A 16,854-nucleotide genomic window follows, 5' to 3' on the forward strand; every position below is an offset into this window, starting at 1 on the left:
CAGAATAATAAACCCACACTGATGCCAGTGTTGGACTTATTAAAAAATGCACACAGAGGACATCTTAGAGATGCCACCTGTATTTTACCCAATTTTTCAGTGCAGGACTGACTGGTCTGTGCCAGCCTGCTGCTGAGAGATGAGTTTCTGACCCCATGTGGTGAGGGCCTTTGTGCTCGGAGGACAGAAACAAAAGCCTGCTCTGGGTGGAGGTGCTTCACACCTCCCCCCTGCAGGAACTGTAACACCTAGCAGTGAGCTTCAAAGGCTCAGGCTTTGTGTTACAATGCCCCAGGGCACTCCAGCTAGTGGAGATGCCCACCCCCTGGACACAGCCCCCACTTTTGGCGGCAAGTCCAGGGGAGATAATGAGAAAAACAAGGATTCACTGGCCAGTCAGGACAGCCCCTAAGGTGTCCTGAGCTGAGGTGACTGACTTTTAGAAATCCTCGATCTTGCATATGGAGGATTCCCCCAATAGGAATAGGGATGTGCCCTTCTCCCCTCTGGGAGGAGGCACAAAGAGGGTGTAGCCACCCTCAAGGACAGTAGCCATTGGCTACTAACCCCCCAGACCTAAACACACCCCTAAATTCAGTATTTAAGGGCTCCCCAGAACCTAGGAAGACAGATTCCTGCAACCTAAGAAGAAGAGGACTGCTAAGCTGAAAAACCCTGCAGAGAAGACTGAGACACCTACTGGCCTGTCTCCCCACTTCTAAAGACACTGCTCCAGCGACGCTTTCCCCAGGGAACAGCGACCTCTGAATCCTCAGAGGACTGCCCTGCTCTAGAAGGACCAAGAACTCCTGAGGACAGCGGCCCTGTTCACCAAAGACTGCAACTTTGAAACAAAGCAGCGACTTTGAAACAACTTGAGTTTCCCGCCAGAAGCGTGAGACTTGACACACTGCACCAGACGCCCCCGGCTCGACTTGTAGAGAACAATCACTTCAGGGAGGACTCCCCGGCGACTGGGAGACCGTGAGTAGCCAGAGTTGACACTGAAGGATTGGGTAAAATACAAGGGGCATCTCTAAGATGCCCTCTGTATGCATATTTTAATAAAGCCAACACACTGGCATCAGTGTGGGTTTATTATTCTGAGAAGTTTGATATCAAACTTCCCAGTATTCAGTGTAGCAATTAAGGAGCTGTGGAGATCGTTTTGACAGACTCCCAGACCACATACTTAATATGCCCACACTGTACTTACTATGTCTAAGGATAAACAGACACTGTAGGGGCATATTGCTCATGCAGCTACGCCCTCACCTGTGGTATAGTGCACCCTGCCTTAGGGCTGTAAGGCCTGCTAGAGGGGTGACTTACCTATGCCACAGGCAGTATTTTGTGTGCATGGCATCCTGAGGGGGATGCCATGTCAACTTTGCCTTTTTCTCCCCACCAACACACACAATCTGCAATGGCAGTGTGCATGTGTTAGGTGAGGGGTCCCTTAGGGTGGCACAACATATGCTGCAGCCCTTAGGGACCTTCCCGGGTCACATGGCCCTTGGTACCACTAGTACCTTTTATAAGGGACTTATATGTGTGCCAGGGGTGTGCCAATTGGGGAAACAATGGTACATTTTAGGTGAAAGAACACTGGTGCTGGGGCCTAGTTAGCAGGGTCCCAGCACACTTCTCAGTCAAGTCAGCATCAGTATCAGGCACAAAGTGGGGGGGTAACTACAACAGGGAGCCATTTCCTTACACACATCCACCGACAACCTCACCAGCACCCTGGTCCTGGTGGAATTCAGGGAGCTCCCAACAAACTGCTGGTAGTACTCTGGACTTTAAGCCCCTACATCTCTAAGCCCAGAAAGTGAACCCTAAAACTGACTGTACTTACATTTATCCATCATTTTCAACTCTTTACTTACCTGTAAGAAATAATAACCAAAGCTGTACTTACTCTTTTACGAAGTTCTTGGTTTAAAAAAAATGTATAAAGTGTTTTTCTAAATTTCCTCAGATTTATTCTTAGAGAGAGTCTCATTTATTACCTACAACACATGCTTCAAACTGCCCTTTGATAAATCTAACTGTTCGCTCACAATACCACAAAAGAGCATTAGTATTATCTACTTTTGCCTCCGTCAACCAACTGGAGATTCACTGGTTTCTCTGCACAGTGTACTTCTTTTAAGTGAACCATATAGAGGCAGTGTCCTACACAGATGCTGAAATGGACTCTGGATGCCCTACAAGAAAGAAACTCAACTACCAACAAACGCTGGGACCAGCAAAGAAGTTGACTAGTGGCCACTGGACCGGCACTGAACTCTAGCCGTGCACTGCCTGACACTAAGACCAAAGGTGACCCCTGAGGATGTGGATAACACAGTGGGCCCCAGGCATACTCATCGCATCTCTGCAGCATCTCCAGCATCTCCAGCATCCTTCATCACCAGCAGCAAAACCACTTCTTAGCTGGATCAAGTTAGAGGAAGAGACACTGAGCACCTGAGACTGCTGAAAACCGCAAGGTTACTGTATTCCTTGACCTAAGTGGTTCTTCTGACTGACTCTCACTCTTCAGGACCGACTTAAGGGATTACTTAAAGAAATCTAAGTGGACCTGATAAAGGTTGTGACATTACATGGTGAGGTCTCCCAACCACACCACCTAACCCAATTTCTGAAATTCAAACAAAGTTTAAAAATGTGGCATTCAGATTATTAATATTCAAACAGTGTAGCTTTGGTTAAGACTACTGTATAAGTCCAAGAAGTTGCTGGGTGAAGGTCATAGTTTAGAAGTACACACAAACTACATAAGCATTTTGATGTATTGTCTGTTTCAACTAAAAATATGAAAGGATCATACCTTGTATATTAAAGTACTAATCAGCTTTGTCTCAAATATATATCCCAGTGGAATCCAGTTAAGAAACCTCAACAAGGTTTCTAAAGTTGCATGAACAAGTGGGGCATTTTGTGAATTTTCCTGTAAAGAAACCATTAAATAGAATAGTGAAAACTGTTTTGAAAACATTCATTTTATCTAAAAAAAAAAAAGAAGAAAAAAAAACGTCACAGCAAATAAAACTAATTGGAAAGCCCATTCATACAGTATTTTAAACACAAAGGCAAAAGTAAGGATTTAATTCAAGAAATCCTGACCTTTCATAATTCAGCTAAGTTCATCTATAGCGCTGCATGGCAGGAGAAAAGGGTATTATACAGCAACAAATTCAGGCAGAATATATGGAATACTCCACACACCCCAAAATACTACAGATTATTTTCATTGGACTGTAGATAGCTTGTTGGTGCTGGTAACCAGCCCCACACTACATAGGGCTTTGTATAAAAACATGGAAGTAAGATATTTACTTGTACGATAAAGTTGCTTACTTGAAATTCTAGTTTAGCCAAGTAATAATTTTCATTAACGTATGAATTCAGCTGCCTGTTGACAGCGATCCCTGAACAAACTCAAACATGTAAATATACAGAACCATTTATCAAAAACTAAAGGCTAATCTGTTATTTCAGATTAAGCGTACATAATTCAGGGACCCTCAGACTAATCTTTGTAGAATGCTTTGGATTATTCATTTGGTGAGCCAATACTTACAACACTGCACGAAGAGAAAAAAAGAAAACACAGGAAAACCAAAAGAAAAAAACATCCTAAAATGCAGAATCAATATCAATGATTTCCATAAGGTTCTTTAAGCCAGTAGTTTTTATATTCCACTGTGACATGTACTGGCAATATCAGAATCCTCAATCACAAATAAAAGGCAAAAGAGGAATCACTTAAGATTTAAACATCCTTCTTCTGCCACTGTAGGACTTTCATTAAAATGAAACCTAACTTCACAGCCTAGGCTTTAACAAATGTTAATTGTAGGCAAGAAGTGCTGACTCCTGCAAAACAGACTTTCTAAATGACAGTGCGATATAAGGGTGACTTGCTATAGAAACCACACTCTTAAAGATAATGCCCAATGAAAAAATAAAAATTTAGCAACTAATAGAAAGAACTATATCTAGCAATCAAGACCTTACCAACATTGTACAACATATGACACTATGGATCTCAAAAATTGTTTGAAAGTAGGCAAAAGTATGGACTGGGACATAATAGGTGACAAGCATGTGGTTGGATTTCCATAAGCATTTCCCTCTGTTAAAATAGCATCTTAAGACTAGTCTCAACTGTAGGAAACTTGCTCCACTTGAGTGGGAGGATTACTGAAAAATGAAGTAGTTAACCTCTGTTTAGTTTTGCATTTTCAGGAATTTTCTGGATTCACATACGTGCATTATTCCACACCATCTAGTGTTTGGGTTCAGATATCTCCACTTTTCTGTAGCCCTTCTGTTTTTGCTTTTTGTTTTGGGGTGTCGACCGATCCTCCATTTGGTGATCCCTGTGATGTTGCATACACTCACCAGGAAGCTCCCACCTTTAGCTGCCATCTCCAGATTTTTTTTTCTTCCTTTTCTTTCCATCTTGATGCTTTGCTTCCATCTTGGTGGAGGTGGGTGAAGGGTCTTTCAAGGACCGCTGCTTGTAGTAAGCTGGGTTCTGGTTGTACTCCCCCACTCCCCCCTCCCCTCTCCATTTTTTTGCCTGGTGATAGTATGTTTCTGACTGTAGTGTACTGGAATCCGCTAACCAGAATACCAGCGCCAGTGCTCTCTCCTAAATTTAGTTGTTGGTTACCTTTCACACCCATAATTGGTATACTGGTGCACCCATGCAAGTCCCTAGTATATGGTACCTAGAAACCTTTATTACACAAAGGGTCCCCTATGGGCTGCAGCATGTAGTAGGCCACCAATAAGGGCCCATGCAAACGGTGTATGCAGGCCTGCCATAGCAGCCTGTGTGAAAGCATGCATGCACCCTTTTGCTACCAAACGTAACCACTGCCCTTAGACCCTATAAGTCACCCCTCTGGCAGGCCCTTCAGCCCAAGGGCAGGGTGCACATCTCCAAGTGTGACAGAACCCCTGCATGAGCAGGGCACACCTACAGAACCTAGGCAAATTCCTGGACAATGCAAGTGCAAGAAAGCCCTCTTAAGATATATAGTGGACACTGGTCAAAACACAAGTGGTACAACTACATAATGGCTAATCCAAACCTAGGCATGTTTGGTATCAAACATGTTGGAATCACGCAACTACACCAATTCCAGTGCTCGCTGCCCGATACCATATACTCTGGTTCAGTTCAGGCTGTGCAGCTTTAGGGGTCCAGCTCCAAGCCCATGCTGCTGCTGACCCCAGACACTGTTCTGCCCTTCTGCTCATGAGCCAGGCTCAAGCCGGAGAAGCAGAACAAGGGATTTCCTGCATGGTAGAGGTCAGACTGTAGAAGATAACCCTCTTTTGGCATGGTTACCCCCACTTTTTGCCTGCTGTCAGTGTGTTTTGACTGTTCACTGGGATCCTGCTAACCAGGAACCTGGGGACTGTGCTTTCTACCTCTAAATTTGGTTGCTTAGGACTTTCCACACCGCATAATTGGCATACTGGTGCACACATACAAGTCTCCAATATATGGTACTTACCTACCCAGGGCATTGGGACACCAGGGTTTCCCCATGGGGTGCAGCATGTATTGTGATACCCGTGGGAGCCCATGCAAAATGCATCTACATGCCTGCCTTTGCAGCCTGCATGAAAAGGTGCATGTACCCTTTCACTACAAGTCACTCCACTAGGTCACTATAAGTCATCCCTATACAGAGAGTGTGTGAGTGTGAGAGTGTTTTTTTTTTTACAGGTAAGCCAGTTTACCCGTATAGTGGAAAGAGGTCACTACCTGTGTCCAGCTACATAATGTCAACTCCGAACCTGGCCATGTTTGGTATCAAACATGTCGGAATCCTACCCCAAAACTGTTTCCAGTATTAGTTGTATGATTCCATGCACTCGGGGGGGCTCCTTGGAGAACCCCTAGCTTTGCTCCTACCAGTTTGCAAGGTTTTCCTGGTCAGCCTGTGCTACTGCCATCCTACAGACAGGTTTCTGCCCTCCTGCTACTTGACAAGCTCAAGTCCAGGAAGGCAGAACAAAGGATTTCCTTTGGGAGCGGGAGGGAACACCCTCTCCCTTTAGAAAAAGGTGTTACATAGCTTCAAAGGGGTAGCCTCCCCAAGCTACTGGTATGCTTTGAAGGGCACATTTGGTGCCTTCCATGTATAAACCAGTGCAGGAAGTCAGCTCCGTATATACTAAATCTAAGTGAGATAGATAAATATATAGATCTATATATATGTGGAAAATGTCACTTACACAGTGTACATCTGTTCGTGGCATGAGACGCAGCAGATTCACATGCTGTGCATTATCCTGCCATCTAGTGTTTGGCTCTGAGTGTTACAAGTTGTTTTTCTTCGAAGAAGTCTTCGAGTCACGAGACCGAGGGACTCCTCCTCTTTCGGCTCCATTGCACATGGGGGACGACTCCATCTTAGATTGTCTTCCCCCCGCAGAGGGTGAGGTAGGAGTTGTGAATATAGTAAAGGTGCCCATGCAATGTATTAAGTATGTATGTACATAATGTGTGTAAAAAACTATATATATATTTACAAATTTACAAATGTACAAGTTGGATAAGTTACTTACCTGTAAATCCTAGTTCTCTTCCAGGGGTATCCTCATCAAAGTCATAAACATTGAATATTCCCGCCCTTGTGCGGGGACCCCGGAGCATATATATATAAAATACATACATATTATCATGTGTAAAACAGCAATGCAGGCTATAATCATAAATAGGCTAAAATGCTTTATTTCTATGCAAGTTTTTTTTTTTTTTTATATTATAAAATCACAATAGATCATAAATATCTACCTAAGCCCCAAAAACTGGACTTAGGGAAGTAAACAGCAGTAAATAGCAGAGAAAAATAGAAAAAACCACATTGAAAAACAATGAAGCATTCTTAGCCAATAGGCTGCATGCAGGTTAACACAGGAGAACCATAAAAACTTTGGCACCGTGCCTTTAAGACCCTGAGCACCTCCAGTATCCCACCATGCCTCAGGGGTGAAGGGAAGGTGACAGTTGGTTCACAGTTAGGTCAGTACTTTTTTACGGTGACAATCTGTGTAACTGATCAGAAAGATAATCTGTCCTGCACTTCTAGGAGACTTGAGTCCGGGGAGGAGGGTGGGTTGTTTATGACTTTGATGAGGATACCCCTGGAAGAGAACTAGGATTTACAGGTAAGTAACTTATCCTTCTCTTACAGGGGATCCTCATCAATAGTCATAAACATTGAATAGATTAGCAAGCCCATCCCTAAACTCTGCGGACTGTCTGAAAGAAGTGCAGGAAAGAATACATATTCATGCAAATAGATTTCTAAGAGAGGCCTGCCCCACCTGGGCATCCGCTCTTGCATCCGAGTCTAAACAGTAATGCTTAGTAAAGGTATGCACAGACTTCCATGTAGCAGCCTTACAAATCTCGGAAATTGGTACATTGTTAAGGAGGGCAGCAGTAGCCGCTTTTCCCCTTGTGGAATGCGCTTTTGGCCTAGCCAGTAATTGCTTATTAACCAGTTGGTAAGTGTTAACAATACAAGACACAATCCATCTTGATATCGTTCGTTTAGACGCTGCCTCTCCTGTTCTTAAATGACCATAATTCATAAACAAATGGTTAGAATGTCTAATCGGTTTTGTTTTGTCCAAATAGAATTTCAGCACTCTTTTCAAGTCTAAAGAATGCAATGCTTTCTCAGCCGGAGTCTCCGGATTGGGAAAGAAAGTCGGTAAAGATATAGTCTGATTGATATGGAATTCTGACACCACCTTCGGAAGGAAAGATGGGTGAGTTCGCAGAACCACTCTATTATCGTGAAAAACCGTGTACGGTTCTCTGCAAGACAGAGCCTGAATTTCGCTGACCCTCCTCGCTGAAGTAATGGCCACCAAAAAAGCCGTCTTCCACGTAAGGTGCTGTAAAGAGGCCTTGTGGATAGGTTCAAAGGGAGGGCCCATAAGTTTTGACAGGACTACATTCAGTTCCCATGGAGAAGGTCTCCGAATGGGAGGAAAAACCTTTTTCAAGCCTTCTAAGAAATCCTTGACTACAGGTATCGTAAAGAAGGATTCCTGAGAAGGCGACTTACGATACGCTGTAATTTCAGACAAATGAACCTTAATAGAAGATACCTGCAGACCAGACTTCGCCAGATGAAGCAAATAGGACAGTATGAAATCCTCCTGAGTTCGTATGGGATTTATACCTTGTTGAGAGCACCAGATGTAAAATCTCTTCCACTTAAAAGCGTAAGAACGCCGCGTGGAAGGTCGTTTTGACTCTTTCAAGATGTTCATGCACTCCTGTGAGAGCCCTAGGTGCCCATACTGTAGGAATTCAGGAGCCATGCTGTCAAGCTCAGAGAGGGAAGGTTGGGATGTAGGATTCTGCCTTCCATTCTGCTCAGGAGATCCGGTCTGCACGGCAACCTCCTGTGAGGTTTTTCCGATAAGTTGAGTAGATCCGTGTACCAGAATTGGCGGGGCCATTGTGGCGCTATCAGAATCATTCTGGTTCTGGAGTTGTAAAGTTTGTTGATTACTGCCGGTATGAGGGGAATCGGTGGAAAGGCGTAGAGAAATATCCCTGACCAGTTGATCAACAGGGCATTCCCTTGAGATCCCGGACGGCAGAACCTGGATGCGAAGTCTGGGCATTTCTTGTTTGCTTCGTCTGCAAAGAGATCCAACTGGGGTCGACCCCATTGACCGAAGATGTCCTCGACGACTTCGTCGTGTAGGACCCAGTCGTGCGCGTCTTCTAGATATCTGCTCAGGAAATCTGCCTCTACGTTTTGCTGACCTGGCAGGTGTATCGCTGTGATATGGCATTGGCTCCTGGCCAGGGGAATGTCTATCGTTTGGGACTCTCGAGACAGAGGTAGTGATCTTGTTCCCCCCTGTTTGTTCAGGTAATACATTGGGGTTGTATTGTCTGTCTGAATTAGGAGAGATTTCCCCTGAACCAATGGAGAGAAAGATTTGAGAGCCAGATGGACCGCTCTGAGCTCCAGTAGATTTACAGGGAGTGCAGAATTATTAGGCAAATGAGTATTTTGACCACATCATCCTCTTTATGCATGTTGTCTTACTCCAAGCTGTATAGGCTCGAAAGCCTACTACCAATTAAGCATATTAGGTGATGTGCATCTCTGTAATGAGAAGGGGTGTGGTCTAATGACATCAACACCCTATATCAGGTGTGCATAATTATTAGGCAACTTCCTTTCCTTTGGCAAAATGGGTCAAAAGAAGGACTTGACAGGCTCAGAAAAGTCAAAAATAGTGAGAGATCTTGCAGAGGGATGCAGCACTCTTAAAATTGCAAAGCTTCTGAAGCGTGATCATCGAACAATCAAGCGTTTCATTCAAAATAGTCAACAGGGTCGCAAGAAGCGTGTGGAAAAACCAAAGCGCAAAATAACTGCCCATGAACTGAGAAAAGTCAAGCGTGCAGCTGCCACGATGCCACTTGCCACCAGTTTGGCCATATTTCAGAGCTGCAACATCACTGGAGTGCCCAAAAGCACAAGGTGTGCAATACTCAGAGACATGGCCAAGGTAAGAAAGGCTGAAAGACGACCACCACTGAACAAGACACACAAGCTGAAACGTCAAGACTGGGCCAAGAAATATCTCAAGACTGATTTTTCTAAGGTTTTATGGACTGATGAAATGAGAGTGAGTCTTGATGGGCCAGATGGATGGGCCCGTGGCTGGATTGGTAAAGGGCAGAGAGCTCCAGTCCGACTCAGACGCCAGCAAGGTGGAGGTGGAGTACTGGCTTGGGCTGGTATCATCAAAGATGAGCTTGTGGGGCCTTTTCGGGTTGAGGATGGAGTCAAGCTCAACTCCCAGTCCTACTGCCAGTTCCTGGAAGACACCTTCTTCAAGCAGTGGTACAGGAAGAAGTCTGCATCCTTCAAGAAAAACATGATTTTCATGCAGGACAATGCTCCATCACACGCGTCCAAGTACTCCACAGCGTGGCTGGCAAGAAAGGGTATAAAAGAAGGAAATCTAATGACATGACCTCCTTGTTCACCTGATCTGAATCCCATTGAGAACCTGTGGTCCATCATCAAATGTGAGATTTACAAGGAGGGAAAACAGTACACCTCTCTGAACAGTGTCTGGGAGGCTGTGGTTGCTGCTGCACGCAATGTTGATGGTGAACAGATCAAAACACTGACATAATCCATGGATGGCAGGCTTTTGAGTGTCCTTGCAAAGAAAGGTGGCTATATTTGTCACTGATTTGTTTTTGTTTTGAATGTCAGAAATGTATATTTGTGAATGTTGAGATGTTATATTGGTTTCACTGGTAATAATAAATAATTGAAATGGGTATATATTTTTTGTTGTTAAGTTGCCTAATAATTATGCACAGTAATAGTCACCTGCACACACAGATATCCCCCTAACATAGCTAAAACTAAAAACAAACTAAAAACTACTTCCAAAAATATTCAGCTTTGATATTAATGAGTTTTTTGGGTTCATTGAGAACATGGTTGTTCAATAATAAAATTAATCCTCAAAAATACAACTTGCCTAATAATTCTGCACTCCTTGTATGTGATAGTTCTTTTCCTTGTCGGACCACAGACCCTGAGCTTGGAAGGAACCCAGATGAGCACCCCAACCCTGAAGAGACGCATCCGTTACCAGAGTGTCGGCTGGAATTGTCTGGTGAAACGAAGAACCTATCGACAGGTGAGGTCTGTGCATCCACCATTGTAGTGATTGAAAAGCCGCTGCTGGTAGTCTTACTCTGTCCTCCCAGCGACCAGTCTTTTGGCTCCAGTTGTTCTCTAATGCCTCCTGAAGGGGCCTCATGTGTAGCCTGGCATTCGGGACAATGAAGATGCATGAAGCCATGGAGCCCAGAAGCGATGTCACCTGACGAGCAGTAGGTGCATCGGCTGTTAATAGTTGTTGACACTTCCTGTGGATTGATAAAAGTCGTTCCTCCGAAGGATACACTCTTTGGAGCTCTGTGTTTAGTATAGCTCCCAGGTAGTGGAGGTTTTGTGTTGGAATCAAGGTTGACTTGTTGTGGTTGATTTGAAGACCTAGAGACTCGAAAGTTCTTAGTACAATGTCTCGATGTTTTCTCGCCTGATCCGGAGAGGAAGCCTTCAATAGCCAGTCGTCCAGGTAGGGGTAGACGAATATTTTTTGCCTTCGAAGATGTGCCGCTACCACTGCTACACATTTTGAAAAGACTCGGGGTGCAGACTTCAGGCCGAATGGTAGGACTCTGAATTGGTAGTGCTGTGACGCTATCTGGAAACGTAAGAATTTCCGATGTTTGGATGCTATTGGGATGTGAAAATATGCATCCTGTAGGTCGATGGAGCACATCCAGTCTCCCTGATGCAGTTGCGGAACAATCTGGTGAAGGGCTAGCATCCTGAACTTCTGTTTTCTTATGTACTTGTTCAGGAGCCATAAGTCCAGAATTGGCCTGAAGATGCCCTGTTGACCTTTTTTCGCCACCAGAAAGTAACGGGAGTACACCCCTGTTCCTTTTTGTGCCGGAGGAACCTTTTCTACAGCTTTCTTTTGTAGGAGTGCAAGAACTTCCTTGCGTAGCAGGCTGAGATGAGAAGGAAAACATCTTGCTGGCGGCAAGTGTGGCGGAGGTTTTTTGAAAAGGAGAGAATAGCCATGTTCGACAATATTGAGCACCCATTTGTCTCTTGTGATGGAGTGCCACTCGTGAAGATGATGCGTAATACTTCCCCCCACCGGAGTGGTGCACAGTGCTGAGGGAAGCAATGCTTCATTGCTTTGTTGGTGTCTTTGCTGTAGACTGTTGAGGTCTACTTGCCCCTCGGTCTCTTGTGGGTCTACGTGCCTGAAACAGGGGACGTCCCTGTCGTTGTTGTGGCCTCTGAGACCAGTGAGGGGTTTGAACCCTCTGCTGGAATGGTCGTCTGTCGTACGGCCTGTACCTCCGCCTGAAGTCTTTCTTACGTTCCAGGCCCATTGCCCTCATAGTGTCCACCTCCTTTTTCATTCGGGCTATCTCTTCATCCGCGTGGGTACCGAACAACGAATTCCCGCTGAATGGGAGGTTTAAAATGCGTTGCTGTGCTTCCTGTTTCAGACCCGTGAGCCGTAGCCAGGAAGACCTCCTAGCGCAGATTCCGTGCGCATACCCATGCGCAGCCAAATCCGCCCGTCCGCCGCTGCGCTGATGACCTGGTTAGATACTAGGCCCCTGTAAGGAAATGCCTCCTTGGCATGGTTGCCCCCTGACTTTTTGCCTTTGCTGATGCTATGTTTACAATTGAAAGTGTGCTGAGGCCTGCTAACCAGGCCCCAGCACCAGTGTTCTTTCCCTAACCTGTACTTTTGTATCCACAATTGGCAGACCCTGGCATCCAGATAAGTCCCTTTTAACTGGTACTTCTAGTACCAAGGGCCCTGATGCCAAGGAAGGTCTCTAAGGGCTGCAGCATGTCTTATGCCACCCTGGAGACCTCTCACTCAGCACAGACACACTGCTTGCCAGCTTGTGTGTGCTAGTGAGGACAAAACGAGTAAGTCGACATGGCACTCCCCTCAGGGTGCCATGCCAGCCTCTCACTGCCTATGCAGTATAGGTAAGACACCCCTCTAGCAGGCCTTACAGCCCTAAGGCAGGGTGCACTATACCATAGGTGAGGGTACCAGTGCATGAGCATGGTACCCCTACAGTGTCTAAACAAAACCTTAGACATTGTAAGTGCAGGGTAGCCATAAGAGTATATGGTCTGGGAGTCTGTCAAACACGAACTCCACAGCACCATAATGGCTACGCTGAAAACTGGGAAGTTTGGTATCAAACTTCTCAGCACAATAAATGCACACTGATGCCAGTGTACATTTTATTGTAAAATACACCACAGAGGGCACCTTAGAGGTGCCCCCTGAAACTTAACCGACTATCTGTGTAGGCTGACTAGTTTTAGCAGCCTGCCACAAACCGAGACATGTTGCTGGCCCCATGGGGAGAGTGCCTTTGTCACTCTGAGGCCAGTAACAAAGCCTGCACTGGGTGGAGATGCTAACACCTCCCCCAGGCAGGAATTGTCACACCTGGCGGTGAGCCTCAAAGGCTCACCTCCTTTGTGCCAACCCAGCAGGACACTCCAGCTAGTGGAGTTGCCCGCCCCCTCCGGCCAGGCCCCACTTTTGGCGGCAAGGCCGGAGAAAATAATGAGAAAAACAAGGAGGAGTCACTGGCCAGTCAGGACAGCCCCTAAGGTGTCCTGAGCTGAAGTGACTAACTTTTAGAAATCCTCCATCTTGCAGATGGAGGATTCCCCCAATAGGGGTAGGATTGTGACCCCCTCCCCTTGGGAGGAGGCACAAAGAGGGTGTACCCACCCTCAGGGCTAGTAGCCATTGGCTACTAACCCCCCAGACCTAAACACGCCCTTAAATTTAGTATTTAAGGGCTACCCTGAACCCTAGAAAATTAGATTCCTGCAACTACAAGAAGAAGGACTGCCCAGCTGAAAACCCCTGCAGCGGAAGACCAGAAGACGACAACTGCCTTGGCTCCAGAAACTCACCGGCCTGTCTCCTGCCTTCCAAAGATCCTGCTCCAGCGACGCCTTCCAAAGGGACCAGCGACCTCGACTCGGCTGGTGGCGATCCAACACCTCAGGAGGGACCCCAGGACTACTCTGATACTGTGAGTACCAAAACCTGTCCCCCCTGAGCCCCCACAGCGCCGCCTGCAGAGGGAAACCCGAGGCTTCCCCTGACCGCGACTCTTTGAACCTAAAGTCCCGACGCCTGGGAGAGACCCTGCACCCGCAGCCCCCAGGACCTGAAGGACCGGACTTTCACTGGAGAAGTGACCCCCAGGAGTCCCTCTCCCTTGCCCAAGTGGAGGTTTCCCCGAGGAATCCCCCCCTTGCCTGCCTGCAGCGCTGAAGAGATCCCGAGATCTCTCATAGACTAACATTGCGAACCCGACGCTTGTTTCTACACTGCACCCGGCCGCCCCCGTGCTGCTGAGGGTGAGATTTCTGTGTGGGCTTGTGTCCCCCCCGGTGCCCTACAAAACCCCTCTGGTCTGCCCTCCGAAGACGCGGGTACTTACCTGCAAGCAGACCGGAACCGGGGCACCCCCTTCTCTCCATTCTAGCCTATGTGTTTTGGGCACCACTTTGAACTCTGCACCTGACCGGCCCTGAGCTGCTGGTGTGGTGACTTTGGGGTTGCTCTGAACCCCCAACGGTGGGCTACCTTGGACCAAGAACTAAGCCCTGTAAGTGTCTTACTTACCTGGTTAACCTAACAAATACTTACCTCCCCTAGGAACTGTGAAAATTGCACTAAGTGTCCACTTTTAAAACAGCTATTTGTCAATAACTTGAAAAGTATACATGCAATTTTGATGATTTGAAGTTCCTAAAGTACTTACCTGCAATACCTTTCGAATGAGATATTACATGTAGAATTTGAACCTGTGGTTCTTAAAATAAACTAAGAAAATATATTTTTCTATAACAAAACCTATTGGCTGGATTTGTCTCTGAGTGTGTGTACCTCATTTATTGTCTATGTGTATGTACAACAAATGCTTAACACTACTCCTTGGATAAGCCTACTGCTCGACCACACTACCACAAAATAGAGCATTAGTATTATCTATTTTTACCACTATTTTACCTCTAAGGGGAACCCTTGGACTCTGTGCATGCTATTCCTTACTTTGAAATAGCACATACAGAGCCAACTTCCTACATTGGTGGATCAGCGGTGGGGTACAAGACTTTGCATTTGCTGGACTACTCAGCCAATACCTGATCACACGACAAATTCCAAAATTGTCATTAGAAACTGATTTTTGCAATTTGAAAAGTTTTCTAAATTCTTAAAAGACCTGCTAGGGCCTTGTGTTAGATCCTGTTTAGCATTTCTTTTAGAGTTTAAAAGTTTGTAAAAGTTTGAATTAGATTCTAGAACCAGTTGTAGATTCTTAAAAAGTATTCCAACTTTTAGAAGCAAAATGTCTAGCACAGATGTGACTGTGGTGGAACTCGACACCACACCTTACCTCCATCTTAAGATGAGGGAGCTAAGGTCACTCTGTAAAATAAAGAAAATAACAATGGGCCCCAAACCTACCAAAATACAGCTCCAGGAGCTTTTGGCAGAGTTTGAAAAGGCCAACCCCTCTGAGGGTGGCAACTCAGAGGAAGAGGATAGTGACTTGGAGGAAAATTCCCCCCTACCAGTCCTATCTAGGGAGAACAGGGTCCCTCAAACCCTGACTCCTAAAATAATAGTCAGAGATGCTGGTTCCCTCACAGGAGAGACCAACACCTCTGAAATCACTGAGGATAGCCCCAGTGAAGAGGACATCCAGTTAGCCAGGATGGCCAAAAGATTGGCTTTGGAAAGACAGATCCTAGCCATAGAGAGGGAAAGACAAGAGATGGGCCTAGGACCCATCAATGGTGGCAGCAACATAAATAGGGTCAGAGATTCTCCTGACATGTTGAAAATCCCCAAAGGGATTGTAACTAAATATGAAGATGGTGATGACATCACCAAATGGTTCACAGCTTTTGAGAGGGCTTGTGTAACCAGAAAAGTGAACAGATCTCACTGGGGTGCTCTCCTTTGGGAAATGTTCACAGGAAAGTGTAGGGATAGACTCCTCACACTCTCTGGACAAGATGCAGAATCTTATGACCTCATGAAGGGTACCCTGATTGAGGGCTTTGGATTCTCCACTGAGGAGTATAGGATTAGATTCAGGGGGGCTCAAAAATCCTCGAGCCAGACCTGGGTTGACTTTGTAGACTACTCAGTGAAAACACTAGATGGTTGGATTCAAGGCAGTGGTGTAAGTAATTATGATGGGCTGTACAATTTATTTGTGAAAGAACACTGTAAAGAAATGGCTCCCTGTTGCAGTTACCCCCCACTTTTTGCCTGATACTGATGCTGACTTGACTGAGAAGTGTGCTGGGACCCTGCTAACCAGGCCCCAGCACCAGTGTTCTTTCACCTAAAATGTACCATTGTTTCCACAATTGGCACACCCTGGCATCCAGATATGTCCCTTGTAACTGGTACCTCTGGTACCAAGGGCCCTGATGCCAGGGAAGGTCTCTAAGGGCTGTAGCATGTATTATGCCACCCTAGAGACCCCTCACTCAGCACAGACACACTGCTTACAAGCCTGTGTGTGCTGGTGAGAACAAAATGAGTAAGTCGACATGGCACTCCCCTCAGGGTGCCATGCCAGCCTCTCACTGCCTATGCAGTATAGGTAAGACACCCCTCTAGCAGGCCTTACAGCCCTAAGGCAGGGTGCACTATACCATAGGTGAGGGTACCAGTGCATTAGCACTGTACCCCTACAGTGTCTAAGCAAAACCTTAGACATTGTAAGTGCAGGGTAGCCATAAGAGTATATGGTCTGGGAGTCTGTTTTACACGAACTCCACAGCACCATAATGGCTACACTGAAAACTGGGAAGTTTGGTATCAAACTTCTCAGCACGATAAATGCACACTGATGCCAGTGTACATTTTATTGTAAAATACACCACAGAGGGCACCTTAGAGGTGCCCCCTGAAACTTAACCGACTGTCTGTGTAGGCTGACTAGTTCCAGCAGCCTGCCACACCAGAGACATGTTGCTGGCCCCATGGGGAGAGTGCCTTTGTCACTCTGAGGCCAGTAACAAAGCCTGCACTGGGTGGAGATGCTAACACCTCCCCCAGGCAGGAGCTGTGACACCTGGCGGTGAGCCTCAAAGGCTCACCCCTTTGTCACAGCCCAGCAGGGCACTCCAGCTTAGTGGAGTT

The 16,854-nt window shown here is 46.0% G+C and overlaps 1 protein-coding gene across 2 annotated transcripts in view; it reads right to left on the bottom strand.

The window, feature by feature from the left end:
- XPO1 (exportin 1) overlaps positions 1–16,854 on the bottom strand; it is a 717,353-nt gene that overhangs the window by 456,716 nt on the left and 243,783 nt on the right. For both annotated transcript variants that reach the window (XM_069234402.1, XM_069234401.1), the window contains exon 9: positions 2,837–2,956. In XM_069234402.1, the coding sequence (XP_069090503.1) occupies positions 2,837–2,956 (120 nt within the window). The remainder of the gene's footprint in view (positions 1–2,836; positions 2,957–16,854) is intronic.

Source organism: Pleurodeles waltl, chromosome 5 (assembly GCF_031143425.1).
Source record: "Pleurodeles waltl isolate 20211129_DDA chromosome 5, aPleWal1.hap1.20221129, whole genome shotgun sequence".
Lineage (NCBI taxonomy): Eukaryota > Metazoa > Chordata > Amphibia > Caudata > Salamandridae > Pleurodeles > Pleurodeles waltl.